The sequence below is a fragment of the Podarcis gaigeae genome (assembly GCF_964106915.1).
Source record: "Podarcis gaigeae genome assembly, chromosome: 10".
In the NCBI taxonomy this organism is placed as follows: Eukaryota; Metazoa; Chordata; class Lepidosauria; order Squamata; family Lacertidae; genus Podarcis; species Podarcis gaigeae.
In genome coordinates, this window is record NC_139686.1 from 24,923,143 (window position 1) to 24,939,169 (window position 16,027).

Sequence of the window (16,027 nt, forward strand, 5' to 3'; positions counted from 1 at the left end):
CCCAAGCGCCGCGGCCGTCGGCCCGCCCGCCCCGAGCTCCGGAGACTCCATTTCCCAGCATGCCGTGCGGGCGTGACAGGAAGTCCCGTGTCTTTGGAGTCGGGAGGGAAGGGGCAGGTTGCTCTTGCTCTTGCTGGCGCCGCCGCTGGGCGCGGGTCCGTCATGGCGCTGGAGACCCTCTCGCCGGACTGGGAGTTCGACCGCCTCGACGACGGTTCCCAGAGTAAGCGCGAGGGAGGCGGGAAGCGTGTGTCATTCTCTGAGGGGACCCAACAGCGGGGTTGCCCCCCCCCATTTTGGAGGGCGGGGGGGTTGAGTCCTTCTGCTTATGAGGACATCTCGCTCCCCCCTCACCCCCCCAGAGTCAAAACTGCCTCCCCCATGAAAAGGGGCCCCACAGCTCCCTTCTCTCTCTGCCCCGCCCCGACTGACCCCTGAGGGAGGCCTTTTGCCTGCCATGCCCTGTCCAGAGCCAGCCTGCCTGCCTGTCAGCAGCCTAGTGCATCTTTTTTGGGGGTAGGGATGATCTTTTTGGGTGGGGTGGGGGTGGGGGTGGGGTGGGGAGATGACCAGAGGCAGCCTCAAGCTTCCTCTTTGGGAAGCTGGCACCTTTGGCAGCCACGCTCTTCAGCCACCCATTTGCTCGTGGTCAAGGTGGCTGAAGGGTACAAGGGTGTCATCATCAATACCTGTACAAAAATCACGTCCTTTCTTCCCAGAGGCCAGAAATCAATAGCACACGAATTCCTGCCAGGTTGAGAGGAAGGAGTCTCTATCCCGAAATGGGGTGGAAAAGGTCTTCTGGATCGTAACTTCTGAGCAGGCATGAGTGGGATTGTACTGTTAAAAACTTGTTTCTTGTTAAAAGTCTGGTTCCAGTAATTAACAAAGATGAAACTCCCCCTTTCTTTCTTTTTTCTTTTCTTGCATGCTGTCAGTTTTACCATTTCGGCCATGTTCCATTAACACCTCCCACTTGACTTAATGGTCTAAATTAGAAACTCAGCCCAGAGGATAGTTTGATACAGTATGAGTAACAGTTAACATGTTTGTAATTATTTTATAGTTGCCTTTTTTCTACTACAAACAATTATGCTTTCCTCCCCCTGAATTAATTTGTTGGGAATTACTATGCTACCCTCTGGTTCTATAATGCAGATTAAAGTCCAATTCAGCTCCTTTTAACCACCCTCTTTAACCACCCTTCTTGCAAGTTGCGCTGTGCTTCAAAAGTTTCCAAACGTACGTGATTAAGCAATCTCATGTTTGAATTAAGAGGGAATTCTTGCTGCGCATCATGGTTGTCAATATAAATCTGGAGTGTGGTGGTAGTTCTGGTTTACTCTGGAGCAGTAATGTATAATAAACTCTTCCACATTAGCAGACACCTGTATTCGAGATTTGTTGTGTGGCGGAGATACATACAACCACCAACATTTATCTGCTTTGTTTTTCAACTGACAAGAGTTTGATAGATTTCCCCTGAGTTTTATTGCATCTCTGTGGGTAAAATAGGGAATCTATCTTTTTGTAAGTGATTGTCAACATGGAAGCTTGGGGTAAGGATTATTTCAAATGAATACTGAACAATGATTGTGTACATACCACAGGTTCAACAACATTGGGTCTAATATAGAACATAACAAGAGTCCTGCTGGGTTAGACCAAAAACCTACCTAGACCAGCATAATATTCTCACACTTTATGCCTATGGGAAGCCCACAAACGGGACTGAAGTGAAATAGCACTTTCCCACTTGTGATTTCCAGTGCAGGCAGAACATAGCCATTCTGGCAAGCAGCCATTGATAGGTCCCATATGGAAAGCTATTGGTTATTGTAATGTCACATGCTGTAGGTCAGCTGGCAGTAAGAAACCTCTGTGTTCTGAGTGTTGGGCTGCAGCTTGATTTCTGGGAAGTCCCCTTCCCGCCTTTCAGTTGAGGCTTTGCACTCTTTCTGACAAGCAGCTTCCTTGTTAATATGGTAATAACACTTTCCATTCTCTTTGCCTGTGTCTTTGGGGTTCTGTTTCGCTTTTTTCTTCTAAAATAGCAACTTTATTCCAAATCTCCCCCAAATTTGTGGTTGCCTATTCTTTGCTTTCTCATTAAGTATGTACTTCCTTCTTAGATACAGTTAGGCTTTATTCTTGCAGCTACACTATTCTTTAGCCAGAAAAATTAAGTCATGCTGAAATAATTTAGTTGGGTGGTGTGTGGCTTTCACTCTCTTCACTTTAGTTTGAAGAAACTGGACACTCTTTTCCACTTAGTTTTCACAACCTTCATTTTAAAAAACACCATAATAATTGCATGTGGCAATGATTTCATGGTGTTGAAATTTAAACCTTATGTAAATTGTTCTTCCACACGCTTGCATGTACACGTCATATTAGTATGCTATGCATAATTTGAAATGAATTACTGTATCATGCTTTATATACTACCACAACCATGACTCCGAGTATGTCATGAACAGATTCATTTTTGTCACAGTGATCTATAGCATATCAATGCCCATTTTTTTGAAGGAAAAACCAAATTTCCCATCTTGACATTCTGTCTACCTGCTCATTCTGGCATATGCAACAGAAGTTTATAAAGTAATGCTTTTCACACAGCATTCCAGTTTTGAATACTGAAGTAATTAGATGAAACAACGGGAAAACTTTGACATTTAACATGTGCCTTTCAAATCACCTTGCAGGTGGGTCAGGAAAGCTAGCTGGTAAGGAAAGCAAGATGAAAGCAATCCTAGAAAGCTGGTTAAAAATATTTATTCTCTAAATCATTTCATTTAAAACCTCCTGTGTTGCATTTGTGGGATGATGCCTTTGATTGCTTAAATTATAGCTTCTGAACAGTATATTTGACTCATGTGTGAACTCTTGTATAATTGACTATGTAATGCTGGAATCCGTTATTTTATAGAAAGCCAAAGGTGAATATAGTTAAAAATGTAACTTGGATTTTAGGAAAGCTCAGAGAAATGCTAGGTCGGATTCCATGACTAGATATTACTAAAGAACAATCACAAATGAGAGAAAGAAATAGAAGACCTATAAAAAAGTCAGTGTAGCTACTCAAAAAAAGCATAATAATCAGCTGAAAATAAAAAGGACATGCCTAAGACATGGAAGGGGAGTATGTCACGAAGAATGTGTAGCTCAGCGTCATGAGATCAATCCCATGTCTTGGGATTGTAGTCTATTGCAAGCTGAACATGAGTCAGCACTGTGATGTGTAAGAAAGACTAATGCAATTTTTGGCTGTATTAGTAGAACTGTGGTTTCCAAGTTGCAATAGGCAATGGCTCTGCTTTATTCTGCACTAGTCTAATGTCACCTGGAGTACCGTGTCTTGCTCTGGGTGTCTTACTTTTTAAACAAGTTCAAATGAGGCTGGTCAGGGGTTTGGAAAACAAGCCTTATGAGAAAAAAGTTGAAGAAACTGCGAAAGAGGACTTCTGGCCCTCTTCTGTGTTGTCCAGGTATTTGCAGAAACCTTAGGTTTGTTCTTTGCTTCCTCAGGGGGGAGGACTAGATCTAATGAGCTTAAGTTTGAGGAGGGTGGGTTTCAGCTGAGCATTAGCAGAAATTTCTTATCAGAAACCCAGCAGTGGGTTAGTGGTCTTTGCATTATCTTTGTCTTGTGGGTGTTGGAAGATTTTGTGAGACTGACAATTCAGGAATATCTTGTGAGCTTTGCAGATTGTGATTGTGTGTATTTTATTAATGGTTTATTATTGTTGAGGGTATTTTTAGAAGCTTTTGGAATTTTTGTGTGTATTTTAATTGTTACTGTTGTAAACTGCCTTAGATTTTTACTTACATAAGTGCCTTATAAATTTTCATAAGTTTTTGCTTCTTTTACAATATTGTAGCTGCCAGTTTTAAACAAACCTGCTGCTTTTCATTCATAGTATTTAAAAGCAGTTGATGGTTTAGTGCTAGAAACTGTATTAGCAAAAATTGAAGTAAAAATCCAAGAGTACCAGTATATGCTATCATCATCTCTGAATTATGACTGTTATGTGTAAATTCTTTTAAAATTGATAAGACTGCTATGTTGTGAACACAGGCTGAGAGTTAAAATTACCTTTGGATTCAGCACAGTCTTAAGTTTCAACAGTATTCTGGCTATAAATTGTCCTTTTAAAGTTGACCGCTACCGCTTATTTATTCATTTATTTATTGCAATATAGGAAATTGGTGTGCATTTGCATCAATATGTCACTGTATACAGTACTACTTTCAGTTTTTATGTTGTTGTTGCTAAATGCAAAGATGCTAGCAATGCATTATTTAACTTTGCAAATATTGCTCTGTTCTAGTTTCGTTGCTTTTGCTAAGAGAAACTGAATAAAGCTTTATTATAAGCAACCATGTTTAGTTGACAGTGTGGGAAAGGAAAACAGTTTCCTGCTTTGCTTTAAATGAAGAAAATAGATCTGTTCCAAAGCAAGGAGCTCCTATAAGCAAAAAAACCCATTTCAAAGTTGTTGTTGTTTTGAGAATCCCTAGCTAACATACAGCTTGTAGATGTTCATTGCTGGAAAATGGCAATGTTAGATCAGTCCTACTGGATCAGCTCAATGATCCACCTAGTCTTTGAAATTTATAACCAGAGAGCATGAAGGCAACAGCACCACTGTCCCAGAGACACACTGCCTCTGAACATGAAATAGGTTTAGCTGGTTCATCACTTTTGAAACCATTTAAGCCAGTAGCCATCACCATGTCTTTGTGGCAGCAAATTCAATAATCTTACCATACACTGTGTAAAGTGTATGATACTTCTTTCTTTTGAATCTGCTGCTAATTAGATTTATTGGTGACCCTGAGTTCTAATGTTATGAGAAAGATTTCTCTATCTGCCTAGCATATAATTTACTTTCTTCACTGCTGCTGCATATTGAGTTGATGTTTTCCTGGAGCTGTCCTTCACAACCATTTCCTGGACAGAACATCCAATGACTGTGCCTATCAGTTATGAAGTTGAGATTTTGCTCCCCGCCCCCATTCCTTTGTACTTACAGTAAATCTCATTTACGTATTTGTTGCTCATTCATCCAGTTTGAGGGGAGCTTCTTGGAATTCTTTACATTTTGTTTGACTTACCATATTCTTAATCAGTTTGTGTCATCTACAAACCTGCCTAACACTGCTAGAGTTGACACTCACTACAGTTAATTATAAATTAATTAATAGTAGTTTAAAACAGTGGACCCTAATGGTTATTTCCCTCAATTGTGAAAACTGAGTGTTTCTCCATATCCTGTGCTTCCTGTTCTTCAGTTGGCGTCTAAGAGAATCTGTTCGCCTTAGCTCATGACCTCTAAGATTACTTAGAAACCTTTGGGGGCTTGGTCAATTTTTTTTTGGAAATCTAAGTTTATAATGTGTGCCAGATTACTCCTATCTAAGTGTTTGCTGACACTCATAATTTTTAGAAGGTTGATGAAACATGAGTTCTGTTTGCAGAAACCACAGTGCTGCTTCTTCAACAAGTCTTGTTTTCAATAGTTTTAGAAATTCTAGCTTGAGTAATAACTTCCCACTCATTTAGCTGTACTCCTAGCTTAACAGACCTTTAATAACCTGGTCACACTATTGATTCCTTTTAAAAAGTTGGAGTTAACATTGATTCAATTCCAAGGCTGCTAATATTAGTGATGTTGCATATTGTTGTTAGTATAGTACTGAAAATATTCACGGGAAAATAGGTGTGACTAGTTACAGTGGTCTACACTGAGCCTCTTGGGCTTGCCGATCAGGAGGTGGGGGTTTGAATCCCCGTGACAGGGTGAGCTCCCGTTTCTCGGTCCCAGCTCCTGCCAACCTAGCAGTTTGAAAGCACGCCAAAAAGTGCAAGTAGATAAATAGGCACCACTCAGGTGGGAAGGTAAACGGTGTTTCCGTGCACTGCTCTGGTTTCGGTGTTCCGTTAGCCCGAAGCGGCTTAGGCATGCTGGCCACATGACCTGGAAAAACTGTCTGCAGACAAATGCCGGCCCCCTCAGCCTGTAAAGAGAGATGAGCGCCACAACCCCAGAGTCATCTGCGATTGGACTTAATTTTCAGGGGTCCTTTACCTTTACCTTTTTACATAAATACATGATTCAAGCATTCAGAAGTTTGTGTAACATTACGTAGACTTTGTCTCGTTTAAAATCTTTCTGTTTTGGACAAATAGGTCCCTTGTATGAGGTTAAATTTGCATAGACAGATTGTAAGCAAAACGCCGATAAAATTGTGTATTGTGGAAATAGATCTTTTTTAAAACAAAAACAAAAAAAGGCACACACAGGACATTCACTTGAACAACATGTTATTTATCTAGGTCGGGGGGGGGTTGACTTTTGGTCTACCAGATGCTGTTGAACTTAACTCTTGTCTGCCCCAGCCGGCATGGCTAATGGTGAGGAATTGTGGGAGCCGTAGTTCTGCAACTTTTGGAGGGCTGCAAGTTGGCCACCTCTGATCTAGATTGTTTCTGTTGAAGGTTTAGGAAATTTTAGTTTAATGACTATGATAACAAATAACCTGTCCTAATGTAATACAATTTATTTTTAGAAATTCATGTTGGAGTACAGTTGAAGAATTATGGGAAATTTCTAGAGGCATACACTTCCCATCTGAAGCGAATTGAAGATGCATTGGATGACTCTGTGGGAGATGTTTGGGATTTCAATCTTGATCCCATTGCATTAAATGTAAGCTTTTTTTTACTATGCACTTCTCACTGTTCACTTAATTCTGTTGTGTAATCGATATCTGTGAGCTAAAGCTCTTTGGAATAGGGCTGTAGTGCTTTGCATAGCTACGCACATGTAAATCCCATGTTAGTAATGACCTCTGTGTGTGACTGGGTACAGGATTGTAGCCTAAATATCTAGCATTCAGCTGCTTTCAGAAAAGAAGTATTCCATTGTAAACATTGACCTGCTTTGCATGTCACAATAAACCAAACCATAGCTTAGCATGAATGCACAAGCATGTGGGCTCTAGGAGAAGAAATCATGGGTACTTTGCTCCTCCTTAGTCATTCTCTTGCAATATTGAGCCATTGCTTGGCTTAATGTGTTCTGAAAACCTGGTCTTATGGTTTAGCTCTCTCCAGACTAACCACACACTGTAACCAAGGCTTGCCCTATGGGTTATGCCTTGTGTGTTGTTCTGGTCTTGCCCACCACCGGCATGTGGTTCCTGGAATGTTGCCACAAAAGGTTCCCCACCCCTGCAGCAGACCATCTCACTCTCATCGCAGCCAGTGCTGCCCTGCGATGATTTTGGCACAGAGGAAAGGCAGGCTAGTATGGGGTACCTGAGGAATGGTCCCCTCCTGGATGCCTTGGAAATTGCCTTATACCTTTGGTCCATCTAGCTCACTGGTGTCTATGCTGTTGGCTTTTGAAGACTTCAGACAGAGGTTTATGTCCCAGCTCTACCTAGAGATGCCAGAATTGAACTTGGTACCTTCTTCGTGTTTTTGTTCAATAGAGCCTTGCACTTGTTTGTCCCGTCCCCACCAAACATATATTGTGTTTCCTAAGCTAAAAGTGGTTTAAAGAAAAATGCAACAAAATTTAAAATTGAAGAAAATATAAAAACACAGGGAATTTTTGTTGTTGCTATTATTTATATCTTGCCTTTTCTCTTGATAAGGGACTCTAGGCAGCTTACATACAAATAGCAAAAAACGGGGCGGGGAGAAGCAAACATAAAAAAACCACAATTGGATATGTGTGTGTATATCCCGTTGAGTTCCACTCCAGGCTCAAAGCTTTTTAAATTTGCTGAGGGGAATTAGAGGAGCAGGTGCCCCTGTTGAATCCTCTCCTCTGTTGGTGGTCTCTTCAGGAGAAGTTTTTATGAGCTGTGTGACTTTAAAAAACAAAGCCCTATGCGGTCGTAAGAAATCATTATGGAAAACCTATAGAGTTAAAGCTGATAGATGGGAACATGGACTAGAAATCATGGTTAATTTAGACTGGGAGCCAAAGTTTTCATGATCTTCTAGTGGCAGCTCTTTGTGCATTCCAAAGTCCCTCAAATTTCTGGAACCCTGAAGTAAAAAAACACCTATGGCTACCATATGCTCTGTGTGTGTTCATGCACACATGTGCAGAAGTGCTTTGCAAATTGGCTAGTCATATCTAGTGTAAAGTAAGTATTTTAGTAATTATTTACAATATGTCCCAGTAGGTGTGGCTCCTTAGTTGATACGAAAAGTACAAATGGGACTTAAGCCTTCCAGGAAACTATACGTTCTTGTTACACTAAAAAACAAAATTATTGTTATTAAAGAAAGTTGCTCTTGAAAATCTCTTGACTTCATTTCTGGCAGAGTACATGAGTCTCTGAAGGCGAGTAAAAGTTCCTAGTGGTATCTAGCTATGGGCCTGTTTAGAAATCATACAAGTCATTGTATGCTAGATCTTTTCCATGCGATAGCTGTCGTTTAGTTAATATGTTTCTAAAAATAACATTTGAAAAAGATCTTGTAGTTCTGCTCTGTGTGGTTCTTCCCCCTCCCCCAGAGGAGTTGAACAGGGTTTGTTTGTTTGTTTGTTCTTTTCTTTTTAAGCAAACAATCTCTGTATCATAATTTTAAAAATATATATAATCCGCCTGTATATTTTCACTTAAGATTTTGTTTCAAACAGCTGTGCCAACTGTAATGGGATATTTTAGCCTATTCAGTAATGTGGCAGGTCTCTGGCTTCCTAAAATCACCAATTATTTTGTTTTATTTTAGCTTTTGCCTTATGAACAGTCTTCCTTACTCGAACTCATAAATACGGAAAACAAGGTAAAGTTCTTAATTTAAAATATGTATTACAAAAACAATGTTACTCCATTCTTCAGCTGAAAAGGCTTCTAGAGCAGTTTATATAATATCAGCAACAAACAGCAAAGTTCCTTTCTCCAGACTTACAACCTAAAACACACCAAAAAGGGAAATAATCGGAAAGGGAGGAGGAAAAAAGGGAACTCAGGAACATGTTCTTCTAATAATCAGCTTGAATGGAAATATTTTAGGGAGAGAATGTGTTAAATGTAGCTACCCCTGACCTGACCCCCATCTCTCCCTTTGCTGCAGATTAGATAGATAGATAGATAGATAGATAGATAGATAGATACTGCTGTACATGCACTAATATTTAGCTTTGCTATTTCATTTATCCAGGTTCTAAACAAAGTAATCACTGTGTATGCTGCCCTTTGCTGTGAAATAAAAAAGTTAAGATATGAGGTAAATATCTCTTTATTTTGCCAACTACAAACAGCTTTCTAGAAACTAGTTTATTCAACTTCTATATTATGACTTCTTATTCAAGAGGAAAAAAAATCTTTTCTTTGTTCCTAGGCAGAAACAAAATTTTATAATGGCCTCTTGTTTTACGGAGAAGGAGGTAAGTACTTTACAGTTAAGTCTGCTGGTGGTTGGATTTCTTTCGCATCATTTGCCATGAGGTCCCAGGATAGGTTAGAATAGGGTGGATTCTCTCAGGGTTCACTAGTGCATCTTCAGCCTATGGTGAAAGCTATACAATGCCAATACGAGATTTATCTCTGTGAGTAGGGTGTTCCACAAGCTAGGAACTGTTACTACGTAGGTTGATGGTGGGGCCACATCACCCACCACTTCCAAACACCTGTTCATTTGCAATGACCAAGCCAGGAGGTGTATGAGAGAGGAGGAATTTCCTCTTCTGCTCCCCATAGCATGTATCATCTTTCTTTCTTTCTCTCCACCGGTTCCATTGCAAAGTGGAATTACTATCCAAAAATCCAGGCTAGCATGGATTTCTGTGGGGAGGTAAACATAGAACCTCATGAACTGACAAAAGGGCCTTGGATCCAGTGTCCTTTGCTCCCCCAGTAATGCCTTATTCAGGGCCTAAAATGTGCTGCTGATGGTGGTAGCTCTATTCAGGAGCATAGCCCTTACAGTGGATGTGCCTATCTGCTATCAAAACACTTCTCTGCTGGGGCTCAGTGCATCAAGGTTTCTGTGCCCATCTTGCTAATATGTGAAAATTCTTCTTTGGTTAGTTTTGAAACCAAATTTGAAGCCACAGAGAACAACTGACCTTACCTTTAATCTGTTTGAGCATTTGGCAGAGTTGTTTAAGCAGTTGCAAAAGATAAATGTTTGGCTTCTGTTGATACAGCTCGATGGCAGCGTGATGTGCAAGGTCAACAGAATTGGTATGTCCTTGGCCAGGATTCAGACAGGTGTGGGCGGCTTTGCCACTCATACACAGAGACTTTTAAGCTGCACTCTTGAAGTGGCTGCCCTCACAAAAAAACCCATCTCAAATTAAGGAACCCCCTTTCGATTGGGACTCAGTGAAGTATGAGGGGTTTCTGTCAGATGAAGGTTTTTTCTTTTCTCCTGGGTGAACAGTCTGCTTCTGCATGGGAATGGTCTTGCAGTAATGAAGTGATATATCTAATTGATAAAAGTGCTCAATTCTGAGTAGTTCTGTTTGAAGTAAAGCTTAAAGTTAGAGGTGTTCAATGTGTGGTCTGTTAGCTATATGAACAATCACAGGCCATAGGTAAGATAGATTTTGAATACTGTCTGCCAGAACCAAATTGTAATACTTTAGTGGAAGCTTTAATGTCAACATAGAAATGCTGATAAGCCATAAGAATGGTTTTTGCTAAAATACTGAGGGTGCTTTGAAGAGGAAGTCATGAGGGACCTTGATCCATGCTGCCTTTGTGTTCAAAGAATGTTACTGCCAAAATGGAGAGGATGTTGAGCACAGAAATGGCAGTCACCCGATCACATCCTTTTGGGCAGTTTTGCATAGTTTCTTCTGCTTAGGGAAAAGCCGCTGTCTCCTTTCTTGCACCAGTATGATGAATGAGATCACATTGCTATGAGAATCCTTTGAAGATTGGCTCGTTCATGCTTTGAAGGAGGAAGTGGCCTTCCGAGGTTGTAGGATATAAGTTCCTATAGAACTGGAGTGTAGTAACTGTTTCTAATTTAGATGGTAAAAGGAAAACTTCTAGTATGCATTAGCAGTAATATTCACAAAGGATGAAAACTGTTAATGACCTTTCAGGAAATAAACTTTACCTTAAAACTGAATTTCTGGAAGATGCTGCTTCTCATATGCTGTGCTTGTATTGAAATCCTTTTTGAAAGATACAGTGATGTGCTGCCAAAACTAAAACAAGGCACTTCTGATTTTCTTCCTCACTGGCAGGAAGCAAAGATTGCTGTAGCAGCTGCGAGAGTCACATTTTTATCAGTAATTCCACCCCCCCCCCTTGACTCTTTGCAGACTAAGCCATTTAGATAGAGCTGGGAAATTTAGTATCAGACAGAGTACCTCTGTAACTTGTGCTCAGGGAGAATCTTTGTTAGGTGTGTTTCCTTCCACCATGGGGATGCAGTGGTGGGAAAAGTCAATGTGCGACAAGCTCCCACATGTACTTTGCCATAGGAGCATATAACAGCAAGCCCTGATTGCCAGTGGCTCCCTATAACACATAAACAAGATGTACAGGGCAGTGAATCTGACATGACATACGCAAAATCCAGTGAATGTACTTGCGGCACCTGCTGTTGTATACATTAGATGCTTGGGCTTTTCTACACAGAAATAATCTCCACTAAGAAATTTGTCATTTGCTAAATGATTCTTAGGGATTTGGGCCATAAAAAGTATATGATCGTTTGGCAAACATCCAGTCAAATAGACCCAGCTCATGCCTGTCTACATGAAATACCTTCTGAAGATTTTTTTTTTTTAATTCTCTGCTGTTTCTTCTTTTTTGATAGATAATATTGGTAATTTTTATGTGGGATGGTGATAAAGTAGCATTTAAACATGAAGTGAGGATTTTCTAATGAATCATTCATTTGGAATCCACTGGTGATGCATAGTTTTGTTGTAGTATATTTTTAATCATGACTAAAATAAAACACCCTTTGCCATCATTAATAGGTAAACGATGTGTTTTCTAATATTCCTGTAACTTTCATTTTACCTTTCAAGCTATGGATTCCAGTAAGGTGGAAGGTGATGGCCAAATACAAATGGGAAGATTTATTTCATTTTTACAGGTAACACCTGGGACATAGTTCTGCAACTTCTATGGTATTTTTTTGTGCTGATCAATAGACTTCATAATCATTTGCTTCTAAAATGTTTGCTATACCACAGGCTTTTAGTGGCTTGGAGTCAGTGCTATACAGTTGTCACCAGTTGTGTTGCTTATACTGTCACATGCACGCAAGTCTTTTTGCCCCTGTGTAGTCTCTGGTCACCTCGTTTTTTAAAGTTTCAGTAGCAATTCAAGCTGCTTTTAGGAAAAGTCCAGCAGTGCAAGTATAAGTACTTGAGTGCAGCAATGGCGCCACCACTTTTTAAAACATTTCAATGTGACTGTGGACATTCTGTTAAAAATGCTCTATTAGCACAAGTTTTGAAGTTGTTATTTTAAAACCATTGAGATGGGTCTAGACTACCCATGCCCATAACTCTGCCCAAAGTACATTCTGCTGAAGGAAGCAGGATATATTTTCACCATGTCTTTCCCAAAAGCTGTTCCATAGGGTTGTGGGACCCACCCAAGTAGTGTGGATGAGAGCAAAGGGAGAATTAATGAAGATTGGCTCATTTCACCTGTCAGGAGCCCTTCTGTTCACAAAATAGCAAGTCTGAATGCAACCCCATGATGTGAATGCTTGCTTATCTGTGGCCCTTTCATAACCGGGGGGGGGGGGGGGATGAAAAGAAAGGGAGTGGATTTTGAGTGGACATACGTATGCCAGGGAAAGAGTTCAGCCGCTGCTCATTTTCAACCCCCTTTCTACTGGTTCCCTGCTCAAGAATTTAATTTCTTGTGTTTTTGTCCTTAGTGATGGTGGAAGGAAATTGCACAGCCACACACAGTTTGCTTGACCTTCAGATACAGAATAAGACTAGCTGTGTTTCCTGCTAGAAGTATATTGTTTGATATACTGAATTTCAAGAGAAACATTCTTTAAAATAGCTATTAGTTCATAAAACTTTGAAAATATTGTTTCTGGTGGAAAGAAACCAACCACCACAGAATTTTTTTTTTTAACTGAAAGCAGGATCTGAATTGCTCAACTTCCTATGTTTTTTACAAGTCATGTTGTTGTGCCTGGCATAATTTCAACAACTGGTGATTGCGATGGCTCAAACCATGTCATTTTTCTGTACACAATGTACTTCTCTTAAAATAAGAGGAGAAGAATTGTTTTTGAAAAGTTTTGATTAGTGCTAAAACAGGCTAGTAGCAGTTTTTTCTGAAAAACATTTTATACATCTGGTGTCTGTGTTTATTACAGATACCATATTTTTCTGTTTATAAGACTAGGGGTTTTTTTTTTTACTTTAAAATAAGGTTAAAAATCTGGGAGCGTCTTATACACGGATAGTGCATATGCCCATTTTCTAAATTTGGGGTCCCCAAAAGTAGGGGGCGTCATATACACAGAAAAATTGTGTGACTTTTTTGTATTGGATCAGATTGTTATTACATGTGTGAACTTTGCTGTCTATTTTGTTGTTTCTTCAGCTTGTAAACTGCTTTATGTATAGTAATATAGGAAGGCGGTATATAAATTAAAACTGAAATGAAATGAAATACCTTTTCTTTGTGTCTTGCCACCGTTGATTTTAGAGACACATAGGTTTAGGTGATAACTTTTTGGATAGCTCCCTACTGTTTCACCTGATATTGTCAAGAGAATTTCCAGAGAACTTAGATTTTTAAAAAAATTCTCTTGCTTTCGTTTTGCATTCTTCCAATACATGAGACTGTTAGTGGTTTCCAGTGGATAGAAAATGCTGACATAGTAATTGTTAATGTTTCTCCAGTGTGAGTTCAGATTTACTGTTAGTCACTTTCCCGCTACAGAGCCAGTAAAAGTAAACACTCTTTTGGTACAGCTGTTGCATAACTGATGAGGTCTTATTCACCATTCCAGACATTAATCTGTTTTGAAATTACACTGCCTATTAGTTCTTAATATTGTCTAGACTAATAAGTACTACAATGGCAGTATTTAGGACCTAAGATACTTTGAATATTTTTTTCTCATGTTTGTGATTGTGACAAGTTGGGTTGCTTTTTAATAGGGTGTTCAAGTGTTTCATTACAAGACTGTTTTGCTACATTAATTTCCCCAACTAATCCATGGATAAATAGTGTGAAAAAAGTTTCTAATCTGTACAAAATTTGTCATTTCAGGAGTTGTCTTGTTTCGTGACACGCTGCTACGAGGTCGTGATGAATGTAGTTCATCAGTTGGCTGCCCTTTATACCAGTAACAAGTAATTACTGCCAAAAATACTACCCTTTAAATTTATTTGTTGAAAACGCAGATGAAAAAAATATAGCATGTTGATGTGCTTCTTAAATTTTGCAGAGTTGGGGAGGAAATATGGGAAGTGTGCCTGAAGTGTCCCTTGCATTGTTAAAAGGACACCTGTCTGTTTTGGGATGTAAACCATGGTTGTTTTGGATTAATGAGTACCAGTATTTCCATTTGATTTTCCATTTGAAGTTGCTAGCTATTGCAGGTGTTGACTTCTGAATAATTAACTCTTTTACTATCACAGACCGGTACAACTTGTGACCTACCAAACTGAATGCCAGTTTCTAGTGATTGCAGCCTGTAGGGCACTAAATAAATTCATGTTTCTGATGAATTCATGTTGCCTGGCAGAGTGAAAACCCGTGTGTGTAGGACTTGGCATATATGACTGCTGGACTGTGTTCAGGTTTCTAGGCCAAAACCTGTACAGGCCTATTTAGTAATACTTAATGTGATTTATCACTTTGATTCTAGTATTCTGGATTCTCAAGTGATCATTACTGTGTTGGGCTTATTTAAAAGGTCTGGGGACCTTAGGGTAAGGGGAGGGTAATAAATACATTAATAATAAATAAATAATAAAAGCATGAGGCTCTAAAATGTTTTGTGAAATGGTGTGAAATACAGTATTTTGTGTTTCAGGAATGCACCTAAAGTTATAGAAACATCAGGAGTTCATTTTCAGGTAAGAATTCTGTAGGGATTTTGACTTTTTGTGTTGCGTAACTTTGCAGGTTCTTTACCTGGGAGTTCGATATCTGGATATCTGCCTTACTTGGAAGCATTTTTAAAAAATGAAATAAATCTACAAATATTATAATAAAAATAAATTGTGCTAGGTTCTTTAATAGGCTAAGGACACCTGATTCCTTCAGGGATCTCTTCTTGCCAGCTAGGCCTACAGTACAGCATAGTGCAGTGGTTTTCAACCAGTGTGTTGTGTCACCCTGGGGCGCCCTGAATGATGTTCACGGGTGCCGTGGGCAACACTGTCCTCTGTTCCTCTTTCCTTCCCTCCCTTCTTCGATGCCCTCTCTCGTCTCTGTCTCCCCAAGGCTTGTAGCAGCCCTGGCTACAAGCTCCCCAGGCGAGTGGTGCTTCTGGGGCTGGTCAGGGGGTGCTGGTTGCCAGGAGCTGAGGCAGCCCAGGAGTAAGTAAGCAAACAAGCAGGCGAGGGAGCCTAGCCAGGCAGTCCGCCAGCCCTTGCTGTTGGGAATGGACAAACAAGTCCCAGGCCCCTGTGAGGAAGTATGAGGAGGCACCTGTCTTTGGGACGGGGTAGGCAGCTCAGAGACAGGGGCGGCAGCAGCGGCTGCCCGGAGGACTCTCAAGGAGAGGAGGCTGAGGGAACACTCCACAAGGGAGGGCATTAGAAAAGGGTGAGGGGCTGCCCCCTCTGCAGGCAAGGGGTGACATAACTGGACTCCTGAGCCCCACAGGGGTGCCGCAGAAAGAATGTAGTTGGTCAAGGGAGCTGTGGATTGAAAAAAGTTGAAAACTTCTGGCACAGTGAATAAAATATGTAATAAAAACTATTGTTATCGTCCTGTACATCTCAAGCACATCAACTCTATATAATAATTTTCTATCCTCTTCTGTCCTAATCATATATACTCAGTGGTACGTCACATTGAGTTTAGTGGGACT

At 40.2% G+C, this 16,027-nt stretch overlaps 1 protein-coding gene across 6 annotated transcripts in view; it reads left to right on the forward strand.

The window, feature by feature from the left end:
- Window positions 1-16,027, forward strand: part of WASHC4 (WASH complex subunit 4) — a 41,456-nt gene continuing 25,429 nt past the window's right edge. For 4 of the 6 annotated variants that reach the window (XR_014555564.1, XM_083700012.1, XM_083700014.1 and 1 more), the window contains exons 1-8: window positions 1-223; window positions 6,577-6,716; window positions 8,762-8,815; window positions 9,194-9,259; window positions 9,374-9,419; window positions 12,027-12,094; window positions 14,254-14,336; window positions 15,023-15,065. Coding sequence is in view for 5 of the 6 variants with exons in the window: in XM_083700012.1 (XP_083556138.1) it covers window positions 163-223; window positions 6,577-6,716; window positions 8,762-8,815; window positions 9,194-9,259; window positions 9,374-9,419; window positions 12,027-12,094; window positions 14,254-14,336; window positions 15,023-15,065 (561 nt within the window). In the remaining variant the exon portion in view is untranslated. Of the gene's footprint in view, window positions 224-3,336; window positions 3,492-6,576; window positions 6,717-8,761; window positions 8,816-9,193; window positions 9,260-9,373; window positions 9,420-12,026; window positions 12,095-14,253; window positions 14,337-15,022; window positions 15,066-16,027 lie in introns of those variants that run through there. The other 2 variants (XM_083700015.1, XM_083700011.1) reach the window with 2 other exon arrangements.